At 38.6% G+C, this 18,567-nt stretch overlaps 1 protein-coding gene across 1 annotated transcript; it reads right to left on the reverse strand.

The window, feature by feature from the left end:
• Positions 1 to 10,194: 10,194 nt before the first annotated feature.
• LOC117300670 (pancreatic lipase-related protein 2-like) lies at positions 10,195 to 16,844 on the reverse strand. The gene is made up of 6 exons (XM_033784385.1): positions 16,804 to 16,844; positions 16,062 to 16,155; positions 14,754 to 15,061; positions 13,628 to 13,868; positions 12,131 to 12,264; positions 10,195 to 10,520 (listed from the first exon to the last, which is right to left on the reverse strand). Exons 2-6 carry the CDS (start codon positions 16,126 to 16,128, stop codon positions 10,233 to 10,235), a joined length of 1,038 nt encoding a protein of 345 aa, XP_033640276.1. The 5' UTR covers positions 16,129 to 16,155; positions 16,804 to 16,844; the 3' UTR covers positions 10,195 to 10,232.
• Positions 16,845 to 18,567: the final 1,723 nt, after the last annotated feature.

Below are 18,567 nucleotides of genomic sequence, written 5' to 3' on the forward strand. Positions count from 1 at the left end.
ATCACTTGCACCGGGACGGGACGCGAGGAGTATCACCAAATTCGATTATCTCTAAGGAAAAGGCTTGTTGAAGAATGCCTGGACTTGGGTTTGTACTTGGAGGCCCAAGGGTCGACCCTTGGGGTGGGTGCACTTTTTTCTTTCCTTTCTATCTCTCTATTTTCGATGATGATTCGGGTGCGGGGATACTAGAGTTCAGCTGTACTTTCCGGACCGTAGTTACCCAAAACAGTGTGTGTGTGTGTTCTTGGGACACGTTTACATGTGACTCAGAGTGAAGTTGGCGATTACAAACCCGACCTTGGTCATCAAGTCTTAGAGGCAACCACAACTTCTTCGTCATAAAAACATATCAAATCGAGTCATCCTTAGATATAATTGAACACTGGCCAAAAAAAAAAAAAAAAAAGTCGGTTGTCAACTTTGTATTTTTAACTATGACAGTTTTATAACTATACAGATGCAAAGGTGGTTGGACTTCGATTTTTACCAAATCATGCTCGACTCATGCAAATTCAGTATTAGCAATAACTAGCTTCGTAAGGTCGTTTAGAGTTTGAAATCGTTGGCTGGATGATACAGCACATTGGTAATAGTCTACTATGTTACAAAAAAATGTACGCCTATTTACATTTCTGCACTATTCGTCCGATGTCAATTCAAATTTGATACAAATCTGCTCGTGCCCGGGCAACTTTAACAGACTTAAAACATAACTTTTTTTTAAACAAAATCAAAGTGACATAAATACATGATGAGTTTTGAATATTAATTTATATTTTAGTTAATTATGACAGGACTGGAATTTACATTGCCAGTGTAATTTCCGAGCTTTGAATTTAACTTATGTTAAATCATGCGGACGAGAAAGGCAATACTAAATAAGCACATCATTAATTCAGTAAAAACTGTAAAAATTATGTGAGGAAGAAGGTTCCCATGAAAACAGGTGCTCCCCTTTAACAAACAAAACAAAGCGTAACAGCTTTTGCCTGGTGGTATACAATGTTGAAGTAATGTCACATTTTGTTTTAAATGATGACATAATTCTTACTTTATCTGATATTCGCAGCTTGATTGATATCAGTTCTGAGTTTACACCAAGTAAACTTTCACGTCTGCAACTTTTCATTTTTTGTGATAAAACCCGATCAAAAACGAGTGTGTGCAATAGCTTCTTAAAGTGATTGTATTATGCGAGTACAGCTTCGACATCTTGAGAATACTTCCCCCAAACTATAACATCTTTGTTGTCTATTTTAAGGTTACCCCTTTCTGGACAGTGGTATTATATATTTTATTGGGCGCAACGCGAATGGAACTATGCGCGGTTAATTTCATCCGTTTCATTGTGAACATTAGGAAGTAGTGACGCCTTGCACAATACAAATATCACAACGATTTTGACATTCTGATTCTGAACAGCAAACTCGGCTCATCATTGTAACAATTTGTATGGGTCTCATAAAATTGTTTTTGCATATTTTGGAGATCCTGGTAAACGAATACTTAGAATAGTCTTCAAAGTATTCGTTTGGCAAATAAGAAACATTCACTTTCTGTGTGAAACATTCATTTGTTGATTTGATTTTATTGCTTTAAAAATGTACACGTCCCCCCCCCACCCCCACAATCACTTGCAAATCAAAGTGGACAAACAAGATAGTAGTAACTCGTGATTTTCAAGTTGAAAAACAACCTTGATATCATGAAGTTGCACTGTCTGGGTAATGGGAACTAACGTTTCAAATACTGGTATCAGGTGTGACGTTATGCTCTTAATTGCATTGCAAATGCTTCATTTTACTCGTGTAACATCTTAGGAAAAACAACAACCACAGGTCAGGGTAGCGAAAATCGTCAACACCAAGTCATATTGGTGCATCCAAGTGTGACGTCACCATCATAGGGAACAACAAGCCCCACTCACCAAGTTCTCAATATGTTGTGATATACTGTTGTGTGATACAAAATACTATTCTTATATCATCGGTTTGCTGATTATGTAATAACAAAGACAATATTGTTTTTAGATTTGTGTTCGAGAAAGCAGTAAACGCCACGATACCAACACATATACATGAACTTCATAGATGAACAACATTAAGAAAGCGCGCGGTAAAGATTGGGAACTGCTCTGCTCTTTTCCACAATGAAGCCCATAGAGACGTTTTACCCCACGCGAAAGAAAGTGATAATGATATGATAAGATATGATTAATATTAATTGATAACGACACTGGTTTTCACAAACGATATCTCAGGTCATCAACATCTGACTTAGTTTCTGATCATAAATTACAAATCTACACCGAAATTAACGCCTTGATAACCAACTAGCTTTTTGTAATTTCCCAAAATATTGTATTATTAACTGGATGGATACCACCGCTATTAGAAATTTACTCAATTATTCTCGCAGTAAAAAGTGAGAATTTATCCGTTTTCGTTTTCAAGGTAAAGCACGAAGTTATGGTGAAGGTTGGTGACTCACATAGCGCGCATTCTTATTCTTTACCGCGGACAAGCAGACGATTTAATACGATGTCGTATATCTCCACCTAAATCGGGCGCCAAAGATCACCATTGAGACCCAAAACATCCAGCCAGCTATTTCACCGTGCGAAGGTTGATCCCCGCCGATAATTGTCTAATTTAGCGGTAGCGAGCTTGGGCGAGAACACGGGAGCCAGGCAGGAAGAATTATTTGACGCTCGGGAGTTGCTGGGGTTTATGGCTCGAGCCGACTCTAGAGAGGGGTAACTTTATGGCTTCGCGATCGGTACACCACGCGAGAAAACACCGCAAGTATAAAAACAAAAAAACTGCAGTTAAAAACATATCAGAGATTTGGTATATAGTGCACGGGTGTAAAGATCTTGGCAGAAAAACAATGCTTGGGAAAATTCCAGAAAAATAACCTTCAATTTATTGGAGATTAAGTTAAGATTTTGTTACAACCCAGATTTGTGGTACGATTGTCAACAGAGTCAAGAAACCACATCTAAAGTGCATTGCCAACGCGGCTTTTCCCTATCCCCTCATAACAACACACACGCTGGGCCTACTTCTAATGTAAACTTTGAAACCTACCTACTCGGGAAAATAAAGTAATTATATTTTGTTATATTCTGAAATGCCACACAGTATGCGTGGAATTAAAACATACAAGGGCTGAAATCATGTTTTATAATGTCCCCCAATCACGTGTCGTAATGTGATTCCACTGTCAAAACACCCTAAACTGAATTGATCCAATGCTACCGATCCAAGGAAACCCCAGAGCTCAAGTCGGATGAGGGAATCAACCCAAGCCCAGGAAAACAACCATGAGGCGGTGGGCACGAATTAAGAGTCTACCCGCCGTATTTCGGGGTACCTTAGCGGCGGTGGTCGGGGCAGGTCACAGCAGGATAGCCCCCACGGCGTGTTGTTGCTCGGCACGCTCGTGTCAGACCGCCCCTGATATACACAATATTTCCCTCCATTTCCCCTTCTTTAATTTCATATGAGCAGCTTGACCGTGTACTATTACTGTTTTCTTGTTGTAGCATAAACGAACACTTTACAGGAATAACATGTTTTCTGGTAAATATCAGTTGATTTTGTAAATGTACACCAAAGCCATGGTCAGAAACCACAAAGCCATTGTAAAAGATTCATAGAAATAAAATTAACAGAATGGCACAGAGAGAATGTTTATTGGTGGAATTTCAAGTCATCGTGATTAGCTCATAAAGGAATATTATTAAATATTAAACGTTTAAGGAATGTGAGAGTGTAGGCTATAATTTGTCGGATATTCTTAACATCAAGAAAACAATTTACTTCGAAACGATGTCTTAAATTTGCACAAGAGAGTAGAGTTAGTAGAGATAACTTTATTTATGAGATACACTTGTGTTAATAATCTTTAAACCAATGTTAAGGTAAACATTTTAATATAGGAGATAAACATAAGACGTTTCTATGGCCATAAGTAATAATCACAGAACTCAGACATACTCGATATATTTAAATAATTCTTTTAGATTTATCATTAAATCTATATCTATGAATGTTGTCAGATCTTAACATTTCATATAGGGATTATACAAATATCAAAATACCTCCCAACTATTCAAAGAGACTAAACGTTAAGAAGCTCATTGATGATATTTATTGATGATATTTTAATGCGGACAATTTGGTAAACTATTTAACCGTGATCCCACAAATTCCCTAATTATCTCGAAAAATCAAAATTTCTGCCAGATCTCAGGGCCCGATAGTGAATCTTGACATTTGAAAATGCCTTTCAATTTGGCCAGCGCTTTTCAAATAGTAGCGAATTGAAAAGTGGAATGTTAACATCAAATGGTTTGATTGTCCGTGGACATTACAGGTACCCAGGCCTGTCAATTTAAATCATGTGTTACTGCGTGTTATGTCAATATCGGAATAAATGAGAAAACCACATTGGATTGATCTGGTGGGAAAACCAGTGAGGGCTGGCAATCAAGGGGAAAGACGATTCCAAAAAGGTGATTCTCTTTTTATGTATTTTGGTCAGAAACCCAACGTAGCCTTACTTTGATAGCTAAATAATTAGCACAGTTTAAATGATGCATAAAGCACACTGATGTCTCAAAGACAGTGGACACTATTGGTAATTGTCAAAGACTAGTCTTCTCACTTGGTGTATCTCAACATATGCATAAAATAACAAACCTGTTAAAATTTGAGCTCGATTGGTCCTCGGAGTTGTGAGGTAACTATGAAAGAAAGAAAAACACCCTTGTCACCTGAAGTTGTGTGCTTTCAGATGCTTGATTTCGAGACCTCAATAAAAATTAATTCTAAACTTGAGTTCTCGAAACCAAATTCGTGGAAAATTACTTCTCGAAAACTACATCACTTTAGAGGGAGCCATTTCTCACAATGTTTTATACTATCAAACTCTCCCCAACTCGTTACCGAGTAAGTTTTTATGCTAATAACTATTTTGAGTAACTACCAATAGTGTCCACCGCCTTTAAAGACGTGTTTCGGCTGATAGTTTTTAAGTTTAGAAAATAAACCAATATATATTTTTTATTCTGGTACGTTTATCTTCATCAAAATAGTTTTTTCATGGGACATATTTGGTGAAAGATGCATTGCAATTTGAGAAGATTGAGAAAGGGAAACAATACACGGTGTGGTAAATTAAAACCGCGTTGTGGTGTTCAGTTTTAATGGTAGAACATTACTTTTGGTAATTGTCAAAGACCAGTTTCCCCACTTGGTATACATGCATAAAACAACACAAATCTTTGAAAATATTGGCTCAATTGGTTGTCGAAGTTGCAAGAAAATAATGGTCGAAAAACACCCTTGTTGCATAATATATTGTGTGCTTTCAGATGTCTTCTTAGATACATGAGGGTGGAAAATTTACAAGAAAATAATGGAGAAAAACACCCCTTTTTTTCATAATAGATTGTATGCTTTCAGATTCATGAGAATGGCTTCTTCTCAGATACATTTTTGGTTGAAAAATTACCCCTTTCACCAAAACTGCTTTACTTCAAATAATGTCGTTTCTCAGCTCTCTGGTGCCCTTAACCAAGCAAGTTATTATGGTCATTAATTTTTTGAAGTAATTACCAATCTACAGTCTTTCGAGACATTCCACAAGACGGTTGGTTGCCCAGCCAATATTTGTGTCCTGCTGGTGTAACCGCAACTCTTAGAAAATGTTCTCCTGAAGACGAGCAGAGTACACTGTTCGAAACGTCGAGACCCAACCGGCTCTTTTCAGAGCCAACACTCACCCTAAGAGATTTACACATGGTTGTACCTGCAAGTTAACTATTAATTTATAGTTTCCTTCTTGAAAATGTTCATTTATAGGCAAGTTTGGTTTTTACATCTAAAAGCCACCACAAAATCAACATTCACTACCAACACAGTTATTTCTCATGTTATGGTTGATACCGCAACTCAATATTAATTGTACGTCCCTTGTTAAACTTTGAAAACAAGAGATTTATACTACGAATTTTTGCCCACATCGCAAAAGCAAGAATGAAAACCGAATGCTTGCAAAGGTTGGATACCAATGTGAATGTAAAAACTCACAGTCGAGTTGACTAAATCTTGTCTGACATGTTGGGCTAATAGAGTGTAACGTTAAAGTAGTCCACGGCATAGTGTTTAAGTCAAGTCCCAAGGCGGGGTATAGTTTGGGTGTTCTATTTCCGTAGGGGCAGGTCCCAGAAGACTGCACCTTATTACTATCTATACCTCAGGCTACACGAAGCAGTCGTCCGAAACATTTCATTGGTCAAGTGCTCGTCAAACTGTTGCGAAACTGACATTGGCATCTTGATAGACCGTGCGGGTTTTAAATTGAAATGGTCAAACTGGAAACTTCTGTTTTATCGCCAGTGTTGTCTGTAGTAGATGTTCGCCTTTTTTGACTGTCGCAAGTAAAATGGTTTGTAACTTTTACATTGTCTGTCATTTCAAATAATCGATCGTGCATAAAATAACAGTAAAGTGAGAAGAGTCTTAAAAATAAGAGCTGAGTGCACGTCTTTTTGAATGATGGTTTTTCGTATTGCAAAGTTTGCTAGACAGCCTCCTCCCCAACAGTGCATTGTACCGCTGATGCGAGATACCATAGAGAACTTTCGTGAACATAACCTTTGAAGAGACATAATTGCTAAATAAGGGACATATCCAGTGGTCAGAGCTTTTCCCAGAAGTAACATATCATAAAAGATATAGTGGAAGAAAAAATATCTAACATACAGACAACTTCGATATATCATAAAGTTAGAGGGTTCAAACTTGATTGGTGAAATTAATTGTCCACTGTTTCATTCAGTTCAACTTATCGAGTTGGTGTTATTCGAAACAATGGAACAAGCTACCACCTACATTGCTTGATTGTGTCTGACACTCTGATGCTTGATTCTCTGGTGCAGAACATTTCGATATTTTCATAAAGTTAGAGAGTTCAAACTTGATTGGTGAAATTGTCCACTGTTTCAGTTCAACAACTATCGAATTGATGTTCTTCGAAACAATGGAACAAGACATCACTTACTTTGGTTGATTCTCTGACATATCTTAGATTCTTATAAACATTGGCCAAAGGTGTTGGCCTCACGTAGCCATATAGTTTTTTTTTTACCTCGCCACAGGAAGTTGTAGTCTCTGTTTTATGTGCAAATGTTTGGAGTGTTTAGTTTCGCATTGGATCGTGACGATCCGTTCATTCAAGCAATAGCTCCCGTTGGTGTAGCTGGTAGGCGGCCCTTCATGCCTTCAGGCTGTTTGAAGGTGCATGGTACCCGCGGCTTAATTTGTATAACCTTTGAACTTTTATTGCGTTATAAATGTCAGTCAGGGGGATAAATGGGTAAAAGTCCATTTGGTTTTAATGTTCGTTTTCAAATGTTCGTTTAAGGAACCAACTGAGACAATTATGAGTTCGTCAATTCTTGAGGATAACATTTTGCACATACAAGGTTAATCCAGTCGTAATTCTATCATTTTAATGGCAAGTACCAGTGCTGTAATATCATGGAGGTATATTACCTCGATGGTAATATAGTGATTTCAACTCGGTATTGCGACTTCATAATACCTTAGATCATGTTTTTGTTAATTCAATGTTTCTTTTATTCAAATATTTCCGGTTTGTTACTTGGTCTATGGAGGTTACAAAACCAAATGGTGGACAAACAAATGCGCTTTTGTTTCTAAGGGGGAAATTTAGAGGGTGACATTTTCATGATGCCCCTGTTCATGTAAACTCCTCCAATCAAACGGTATGCACGGTAAAGTTCATTGGGGTCAACCTTAGCAGACTATACTGTCTAAATTTGTGTCAATGTTATGCAGTTAGATCACTTTAAAGTTAAATCACTTTAAAACACGTTATAAACACTTAAAAATACAAGATGACTGATGTTGACTACAGTGGTGACATAATATCAGTATGGAATTGCACATCGCGTTGTTTCATGCGTGTTCCGTCTGTTAATCCAAGGTTTAGGAATGAGGAAGTTGAGTGTGATAATACGAACATTCATTTTGACTCATAACTGATCCTGCCTCACTGTTGGATCACCGTGGATTACCTGGTAGTATACGCCTACTCTTTAGAGCAATTCCACGGCGTGAGTTTTTGACTCGTGTCGGTGTGATCTCGTACATTAGCCATCGTGTGTATCAGTGGGAAATAGCTGGCTCTAAACACGTTTAAAGTAAAGTATGCAAGTTTGTTAAAGGTCCAAATACATGGGAGATGGATTGTGAAGGTAAGATCAATAATAATGATACAAGCCCTTCATTTGGATTTTCGAAAATTTCTGGACGTAACATCGTTCTACATTTTTCTTCTGGTAAATCATGATATCAATTCAGTTATAATATTTATACTATGACATTGTAAAACACGATTTGGTTTGGATAAGTTTGTCAGCCCCCCCCCCCCCAGCCCCAACCAAAGCCGTTTTGTACTCAACGTGAAGTAGGAAGACCTTAGCAGTGTATTTCGAAAGTCATGATCGGAATGAGGCATGAAGTCACGGAAGCTTCATGCCGTCTTGAGTGCCGTTCTGACGGTACTGCATTTCAGACTCGTCACGCTCCTTGTGGTACCTTCCAAAGTTTCAAATTATCCAGCAAAAACTATATTTAACAAAGGCCCTATATATAACGCAATTGTGATACATATTAATATGAATAATGCCCTAAAAGTTCCAAAGTTAATGGTTATAATAAAAAATATCAACAGGTGTCTTTCAATTTGGCATTTTGGACCCGATTTGTGGTTTTTGAATAAAATAAAACTTAACAAAATTGCAAACTGTGAAAGTTGGCTAATAAAGAAATAAAACAGTTTGTTTTGGTTTTGGTTTTTTATAAGTCAACACTCAGAAATTTGTTAAATCTTATCCTTTGCACTTTTGCTAAATGGTTTACAATTTAGGATTCTACACAGGATTACTCAATAACTGACTCGTACAATTGCAGTTGTTACTATCTCGCATTCCTTTTTTTATTCACGGTTATTGCCAAATAAAACCATGTAGTGAAATTATTTCACCTTTCTTAAAAGTCGTTATCTCCCAATGACATGCAGCACTAACAGAATAATTTCAATTGGGGGGGGGGGGCTAGATGGCAGCAGACCTACCAGTGGAAATGTGAACATGTCCAGCGACGTAAACATAGAACTTTTCGCAAATTCTCTGTACACGCGTCTTAGCCGTGAAATAAGGTGCATGCTGGTCTAGCTAGCTATCAAGCTTGGTCCCTATCTAGACCAGCATGTACCTCATTGCGCAATGGGTATTTCGACGGGTCTATGACAATTACTTTGGTCTGCTGCCACCTAGCGTTGAACAGACAGATCGTAAAATTGTTGACTATAAAGTGTATATGTATCACGGCAAAAAAAATGGACATAATTTTCGCTATGCTTGATCTTTTCAAAATGTCATGGACAGATCTATAATAATGACAACGTTTCCTTTACTGATAACATTTACTTGTGTATAATGGCATGCAGATTCATTCGCACCTGTAGTTTCTGTTTTAATGTAAACTAGTATTATGTCCGTAGGTAAAAAGAGTGAACAATTTCACTCTCTTCCGAGCTGTGTCAGTTTCGCTTTTTTGAGAGTGAAATCTGCACCACTCCTTTGCGTGAAAGTGGTATGAACTTCTCTCTAAAATGAGTTAAAAGTACCCGTTGTTCACTCTACAAATATTTGCATGTCATTATGGCTTTTTGCAACGGTGGTATGGCGGACAAAACGAGTAGTTTTCACTCTTTTACATTGAGAGAGATGGTAAGGACGCAATCCCACTATAGGTCACGCCCACCCCCTTTATTTAAACTGACTCATCCACCGTTTACCAGAAGCAAATAGGGCAATGTATTTGTTTTTTGATGAATTTGCCCATCATTGCCTATTTCTCAATTTTCACTTAATTGCTGAACTTTATTTAACCCCAAAAATTCACCCGCATTAATGTAATAAGTGTGCGTCCTAATAACAAACTTTATTTCATTCCTTTAACATAATTAAATTCTCAGTAAAATACTATCACCAAAATAAGCCCAATACACTTTAGAGGAGAATTTGTGCCCCCTTAAATTTGGTAGTAAGGGCAGAGGCTAAGTGTAGGCATACTTGGGTATTTCTTCCTCTTTTTTTGTTTTTTGTTAATAACCCATCCAAACGTCTCCTAGACAATGTATGCACATCCGCAGTTGCTTGATTGCATCGTGATGCTAAAACTTCCAGAGCCGTCTCCTTTCTCAGCATGGATGCCCATCCGGGGACATGTACCGCTGCACGTCGTCCCGCTGCACGCTTCAGTGACGAAGGAACAGGGTTGGCCGGGCTGAATGTCGAAGTTCTTTATGCTGGATAAGTAGAAGTCATATGCCCGCACGTGACTGCAAGCGACCTTCCACAAACACTTTGGTTGCATAAAGGTTCCTTTGTTCGGATAAAAGTCTTGGTGACCCAACTGTAAAAAGAAGGAACATTGATTAGAGGTCCGGTCACACAGGCCCCGATAACGAGAACGAAAACGAGAACGATAAAAATGCACGCCCTCGATTGGTTGAATTAGCGTGGACGTATTCTGCGTGGAGCATTTCAACCAATCGAGTGCTTGCATTTTTATCGGTTTCGTTGTCGTTCTCGTTGAGTGGGGTTGTGGCGGGAATTGTGTCCCCCTGGAGATCAGTGCCGGGTACCAGGGAATTCTGTCTGCCGGAAATTCAGTCCTTCTCATTGGAAATTAACGTAGGGGTCGGATTAACGTAGGTGTAGGAGGAGGATTCAAAAGAGGGCGCTATCAGGAGAAGTTTGTACACAGTTTAGTCTGGTTCCCAGACCCAAAAATCTCCGACTAGGCTCTGTCGAATTTAGGGTCCGGTATCACCCAAAATCACGTGACCAAAAAGGAGGAATTCCTCCTCTCGAAGTTATCCGAAATGTTCCGAACGTGTTGTCGTTAACATTCGGACAGTATCGTTGATGTTCGGTACGGACTCGTAATGTCAGTCCTGTCGGCCGTAGATCCAGGAGTTTTTATGTCAGTTATTGCCAATGCAGGCGTTGTGCCTAAATAAAGCGTTTGCAAAGCGATGCGACAACTTCAAAATATATAAACCTGGGAAATCGCTCCGGGATCTGGTAAGTTTTTGTCCTTTTTCTTCAAAAATATTTTTTCAAAGGTGTTTTGACTTGAGTGTTTCTTCCTCCATATGGTGTTCGTTTGACATTGATTGAGGATTAAGTTTCATGATTTTTAAAAGTTGTAAAAATGGGGCAAAATCTGGTGACTAGCTGTCGAAATTATACGTGTTGAACCAGATTGTAATTAATTGACGATCAAAATCATCTCGTAACCCTCCGGCCTGGCGGCCGTTGGGAGGAGGGTTACGTTATCGCAACTAGTAGTACGTGCAGACATGGTTTCCCTGGAGATGACCCCCGACCCTGACAAGTTGCGTCATGCTCTATTTTTAACCGTGGGTGATACCTGACCTAAGATTTTTAACAAGAGACGTCAAGGAATCTTTGGTCAGGGAACCAGACTATACACAGTTTTAACTTAGTACAAACTTCTTCTACAGCGCCCTCTTTTGAATCCTCCTCCTCCAATGTTAATGGGGGACCGAATCTCCGGCGGACAGAATTCCCTTGGACACGGGCATCAACCGAATTCCTCATCTTGTTGTTATTGATTGGGGGTTTGGGGGGGGGGTGAAAGCTCAAGACTCATTTTGATGTTAAGTCTGGCTTTTTAAGTATCTCCTTTATGTTCATCTGTGTTCATTTTTATGCTTGTTAGGCCTTTCATAGTCTAGTTGTTGAGTAGTTTGTATTTTCTTATGTGCTTTTGTATATGCTTTTTTTAATTTCTCGGATTTAGGAGACATACGCCTTTCGGCGATAGTTATTTTTTTTTATACTTATTTTAGTTTTTAAAAGCTCTTCTTGGTATCCCGCTGTTGTTTTACTTTGTTTTAAATATTTTTTTACAAGTATACTTCACGTACTTGTAAATGTGTTTGCCCGAATACATATTATTATTATGAAAGGGTTGGGCGGTTAAACAAGATTTACCGGTTCCTTAAGTCCATACGCTTGGAGGCTTCCATCCGAATGGATGACGTCAACGAAGTCGGCATCAGTTTTATCCAAAACGCACTCCGGCTTTGCCACATAATCTTTGAAATCTGGTCTCGCAGGGTCAAGGCCTGTAGTTATGATAGATTAGATAGATATAACATTGTTAAATCCAAAGCTGGATATAACACGACGTCGTCTCTCAATAATAATATCAAATATATAAATATATCAAATAAACACACACACATACACACTAACACAATAAAATTCAAAAACATTAGAACTGCACACAATTAAAGGCACTATTGGTAATTACTTAAAATAATAGCATAAAACCTAACTTGGTAACGAGTAATGGGGAGCTGTTGACGATAACAAAACATTGCGAGAAACGGCTCACCCACTGAAGTAGCGTAGTTATCGATAAAAAAAAAAGTAATTTTCGACGAAATTGATTTCGAGACCTCGGATTTTGAATTATTTTGAGGTCTCGAAATCAAGCATCTGAAGCACACAACTTCGTGTGACAATGGTGTTTCTTCTTTCATTATTATCTCGCAACTTCGACGACCGATTGAGCTCAAATTTTCACAGGTTTGTTATTTTATGCGTATGTTGAGATACACAAGGTGAGAAGATTAATATTTTGACAGTTACCGAGTGTCCACTGTAATAATTCATAGTCCAGCAGTATTAGATTGTACGTGAGAATTTGTTAAATTAACCAGACAAAAAGACAAGATTAAAATTCACGTGAAAAATGCAACTGTTTGGTAATCACTCGTGAAATAACGGCAACAAAAACTGACTTGGTTAGAAGTGCAGCAGATTTCGATGTAGTAAATTATATTATCTTCATTTATGACTTAAACAATCGAACATTTAAAAAACAAACAAAGTCTTCCTTCTGATTTCATACGCAAGGTCCAACTATATTGGGTGGCCGATTTTACCTGAAAATTGAGATTTAAATTTTTGAATAGCTATTTTGTTTTCATTTTTTTTTTTATGCAAGCATTCGTTTAAGGTTTATTTTTCACAAAACAAGTGGCCAAATGTTAACGGTGTTATAAACAATGTATTATTGCTATGACACTATCTCACGTCCACCAGACATGTACAAATGTTTTGAATCAGCATCATTTGTCAACATTCGTCTTTCGAGAAACAAATCTTTCAGAAATGTCTTTTGGCATAAATCGGGTCATGTGATGTTGATGCTGATAACTCGACTCTCGGTCATGAATATGTATGAGGTATAGTAATATCGAATGTTCTATTTGTTTTTACTGTACTTCATCATATCTCTTTTTACTTGTACAATAATTGTTAGGAGCAGGTGGATCTGGGAATCTGCGTCTGTGAAATAAAATTCATCCTTTAGGATAAAAAAAATCTTCCTGAAATTCTTATGCATGAACGCAGGGGGTGTGGCTTATGTAGATAAAAAAACGCAACCTCAGAACTGAAGTCAAGTCTTAATGTCCTTACCTGTGATATGCCCGATCTGTCCTAGTAAGAAATCGCCAGTGTAGCCCGCCAAATGGGCACCAAGGCTGTGCCCCACCAAGTGAACGTTGGCGTAATCTAGGTGTAATCCTGGATGCTCGTGCAACTTCTTCAGTAGTACTGCAAGTTCCCTTGCAACTAGTCTGGAATCCATCTTACTCCGAAAGTAGTTTATATTATCGGCCGCTAACTCCCAATTTACCATGATGATGTTATAGTCGCCCTGTAAATGACATACTGTGTTAAACCTAGGGGGAACAACAACTCCAGTGAGCGGAGAAGCAATCATGGCAAACTTACCTGGACCAGCCTTTAAAGACTACTTATTAATTTGACATAAAGACCCGGTCACACAGGCCCCAATAACGGGAACGAAAACGAGAACGAAAACGAGAACGAAAACGAGAACGAAAACGAGAACGATAAACATGCACTCCATCGATTGGTTGAATGTAGAATACACCCACGCTTATTCAACCATTAAAGGGCGTGCATTTTTATCGTTCTCGTTTTCTTTCTCGTTATTGGGGCCTGTGTGACCAGGGGCCGATTTCACCAAGCAATAAAATTCAGCGCAAGACAAATTTTGAGGTATCACCATAGTGATTCGTATTGTGACATCACACTTTTCTTAGCAACTACGACTGATTTGCAGCTAATTACGATCAATCTTAGGGAGAGGTTGTAGTCTCATGTGATAGGCCTACCTATCTCACGTTCATATAGCCATGTGCTCGTCAAACTATACTCGCAAATATATACCAGATGATTGTTTCATTATTATTTTTTTATCCAAGTTCGCTCCAAACAAGGTTAACCTCCATCAGATGAGCAGACCCATATTGTGCCATACACATCCTTTCAGACAGAACTGTGTTATGGGTTAACACCCATAAAACAATTTTTGCGGGACAACATCCAGGGTATCACCATGCCACTCTTACCTCTACGCAAAAGCTTGTCCTAATCATGTCACTTAGCAACTGTCATCTGAGGAATTCAAACTTAAGTGGTGACTTTTGATCCACACGCCATTACCAAACAACATTCAAATCTAACACGCAAATGGCTTATTGGAAGTCTATGTACAACATAATAGGCTACATACCAATTCCATGAACGCATCGCACATCGCAGATTCGTATTCGTTTCCACTGCTGCTCGTCCAACCGTGGATTATCACAACTGTTTCTCTAGAGTTGGAGATATCGCCGAAAGTGTTGGGATCGTCCCAGGAAAGCTCATTCCCGCCGCCCGAGCACTTGTTTTCACCCGTCAGTTCACGAGTGAACAGGTAGAACTGGTTGTCCATGGTTGCCAGACGAGATGGGTCCAAACTGGACCAACATGGTTCGTCGCTATTAAAGCAGAAGAGGCCATTGGGGTTTACGGTGCCATCACGGTCATAACACTCGGCTGAAAATGAAGCATTGTTTCTTTATTTATTCCAACCCCACATATAAAACCCGGTTTATACTTCATGCGAATGCAATACGAATGTTGTAATCCTTCTTGTTTAAGGCAAAAAAGGTGTCCACCGAAATAGATGGTATCTGTATGACGTTGCATAATATTATTATGTGTATTGATGAATATAAATTAGACACTGGACACCTTTGGTAATTGTCAGAGACCAGTCTTCTCACTTGGTGTATTTAAACATAAATTATGCACAAAATAACAAACCTGTAAAAATTTGAACTCAATTGGTCTTAGGAGTTGCGAGATAGTAGTGGAAGAAAAAACACCCTTAAGTTGTGTGCTTCCAGATGCTTGATTTAAGGACCTCAAAATCTAATCCTGAGGTCTCGAAACCAAATTCGTAAAAAATTACTTCTTTCTTGTATACTACGTTACATCGGAGGGAGCCCTTTTCTAACAATGTGTTATATAACTATCAACAGCTCTCCATTGCTTGTTACAAAGTAAGATTTTATTACACAATTATTTTGTGTATTTACTGATAGCGTCCACTGCCTTTATTAATAAAGAATATTGTGTATGCCGCGCGTCTGTACTTTCAAGCTTGTTAAATTAGGTTTATGTATGGTTTTATGCAGACACAGTGCATATTATATACCACTTTTCCATTTAATTGACTCGGCCCATCGTAAACGAAATTTAATTAGATTTCATATATTATTATTAGCCTATAACAAAATTACACTCAGAGTTGGTGTACAGTAATTATTTTGAACACACTCTAAAACTCCTGATCCGGATTCCGGCCCCAATTACCAAACGTGTGACTAGTCCGGTGCCTTCAAAAATTGGACTTCAGCTCGGATTCTGCGTCAACTTGGCACGTTTCTGTGTCATTTTGACAATCCGGGTCATACTGACTCGGAAACGGATCAGGCCCACGGGGATCCGGGTCGAAGTTCTGACCAGGGGAGTACAGTTTACACTGTCTTACCATAGGATTCGTTGATCATGACTAGGAGTACCAAAGACCCAACCAGGATACGCGTTAGTTCAATCATCTTGCCCAGCCGTGTTACCAGTAAAACCTAAAACAACAGTTATACATGTTTATAAGTAAGGGAAGCCCGGAATAAATTGTAAAGAAGCATATTGTCAGTTGAAACCTTTTACTTCCAATCTGAAGTCACTGGACACCTTTAGCAATTGCCAAAGACCAGTATTCTCACTTGGTGTAGGGCTACCCCAACATATGCACAAAATAACAAACCTGTTAAAAATTGGGCGCAATTGGTCATCGAAGTTGCAAGAGAACAAGGAGAGAGAAAAACACCCTTGTTGCACAAATTTGTGTGCTATAAATACTTCAGCTGGAAAAACTCAAAATCATCTCAAACAATATTAAAATTTTGAAGATTTAATTTGTTTGTAAAATTAAACAACAAGCAGACGTGCGGTATAGAGACGCGGGGAAGTTACCAGAACATATAGATTCAGGATTCAGATCCCAAATGTGTAAACCTTTACAGGCAGAAGATAGCGTACCGGGACAAAGGAATCCACAAGGTCGTGTAATTTCTACTCGTATTTCGAGTCATTTTGGAACGCCAGACCAATTGACTCACACATATATTCCTGTCCCCGAATCCTGTACAATTCAGACCCGATCGATTGTGTCAGTTGTCTGCTATCACTTTATGACGATAAAAGTATTACAAGCTGAGTTGTTCACTTACCTGTTGAGTTGACAAAACCTCCGATGATATGAAAAGCTGAACTGTCGCAGTAAGGTTTCATACTTCATGACACCCACATAAACCACGCCCATTGGATGCGCAATTGCCCATTAAATGGCCAATTAGAGGCCGAGGATCCGAAGCTTGTGAAATGCACCCGAAAACTGACGTTTTGTGTTTGCCATAATTATGGAATCTTACAGCTGTCGATCGGCATTATCTACCCATGGCTTGTAATGAAACTTATTTAACAATCCAAATAGGCCTTTTTTTCCCTTTTTTTTTAAATGTGCATTTATAACCTTTTTTTTATTTCACTTGGTTCGTTAAGTTTCAATGCCTGATTTCCACCGAAATAATGTTTATGTTTTATAAATAAAATAATGCCGATATCATCGGACTCAAGTTCTGTTAGTAAAGTCAACGGGATGTGGGTTCGATCCCGGTCCTGACACTTGTGTCTGTTGTGTCCTTGAGCAAGACACTTAACCATTGCTTCCCTTCACACATGGGATAAAATGGGTACGTGAGGGCAGAGATGGTTTATGTGACTAACTAGCTTGGAGTGCAGTAACTTGCAGCACCGGCTGTATACTCCCCATGAGCTGAGATTGTTTAAAGGATCTAATAACTCACGGATCTACCAATGTGGACAAGGCACAGGAAAGAGAAACATTTCAAAGGCAAGTCTTTGAACTATTGTAGCGATTTATAATAGCAAAGAGTTAAAGTGTGCTGGGGTCCGCCTATCAGCCACTGCCAGAAGCAAGGGGTCCGCCTATCAGCCACTGCCAGAAGCAAGGGGGTCCGCCTATCAGCCACTGCCAGAAGCAAGGGGGCAAACCCATTCTCTTGCCGCGACTTTTTTTTTAAAAGTTCCTTACATGTATTACAGACCAAACATGACCTCCGCCTTTCCAAAGGACTAAAGCAATGAGTGTCTAATTGACACCCGAACTCTCACTCTGTTGATCAGAAATGCTCCAGTGTAAAAACGGTGCACGTTAAGAGTTTAAACATATTTGTTGTGGCCACTTTGAAACATAATAATATTTAAATGTGTATCATTCTGGCACCTGCTTATTTTGGTTTAAACACACACAAAAATATAAACATGTTTTAGGTTAAACATGTGAAAAAGTGGGTCCAAAAGTTATGCTTAGAAATGTGTTAGACATATAAAACACTGTTTTTAGAGTGTAGTGTAGACCTTTTGTCCATTGCACTTGACAATTTTAAAAGAGCTTTGACAGGTGATGCTGTTTTTAATCGAAAATCATTAGGAGAAGGGGCAATTCAATGTGTACGACAATAGTTGTAGCTGGCAATGGGCGCGTTGTAAAAATTATCCATCTTGTTTTATGGACGTGAGATCCATTTTTTTCGTTTTTTAATTATCTGCCACTTATCATTTTTCAGTTTTATTAGCCCGTATAGGAAAGAGATAATTATGGTTTTAATGCAAATTTTCGGGGCAAATTACGAATAACAGAAAGTCGGAGTTAGCACCTTGAAACGACAATGGAAATCAACTCTGCCTCTAATACAGGAAAGTGTTTATGTAATCAGCATTTGTGTTTTTCTTTCATTAATGCATTTAACAGAAAGTCGGAGTTAGCACCTTGAAACGACAATGGAAATCAACTCTGCCTCTATTACAGGGCAGTGTTTATGTAATCAGCATTTGTGTTTTTCGTTCATTAACGCATTTAAATTTGTTCACATGAAAGTCTAAAATTAATATGCAATTTTGAACACCTGTAT

This window comes from Asterias rubens, chromosome 1 (assembly GCF_902459465.1).
Source record: "Asterias rubens chromosome 1, eAstRub1.3, whole genome shotgun sequence".
In the NCBI taxonomy this organism is placed as follows: Eukaryota; Metazoa; Echinodermata; class Asteroidea; order Forcipulatida; family Asteriidae; genus Asterias; species Asterias rubens.

Excerpts from the sequence above, each read along its gene's own strand:
- LOC117300670 (XM_033784385.1), bottom strand. The coding sequence starts at position 16,128 with ATGATTGAACTAACGCGTATCCTGGTTGGGTCTTTGGTACTCCTAGTC. Across the intron at positions 13,869-14,753 it reads GCGATGCGTTCATGGAATTG|GGCGACTATAACATCATCAT; the intron begins GTATGTAGCCTA and ends TGTCATTTACAG. Across the intron at positions 10,521-12,130 it reads CGTATGGACTTAAGGAACCG|TTGGGTCACCAAGACTTTTA; the intron begins GTAAATCTTGTT and ends TTCTTTTTACAG.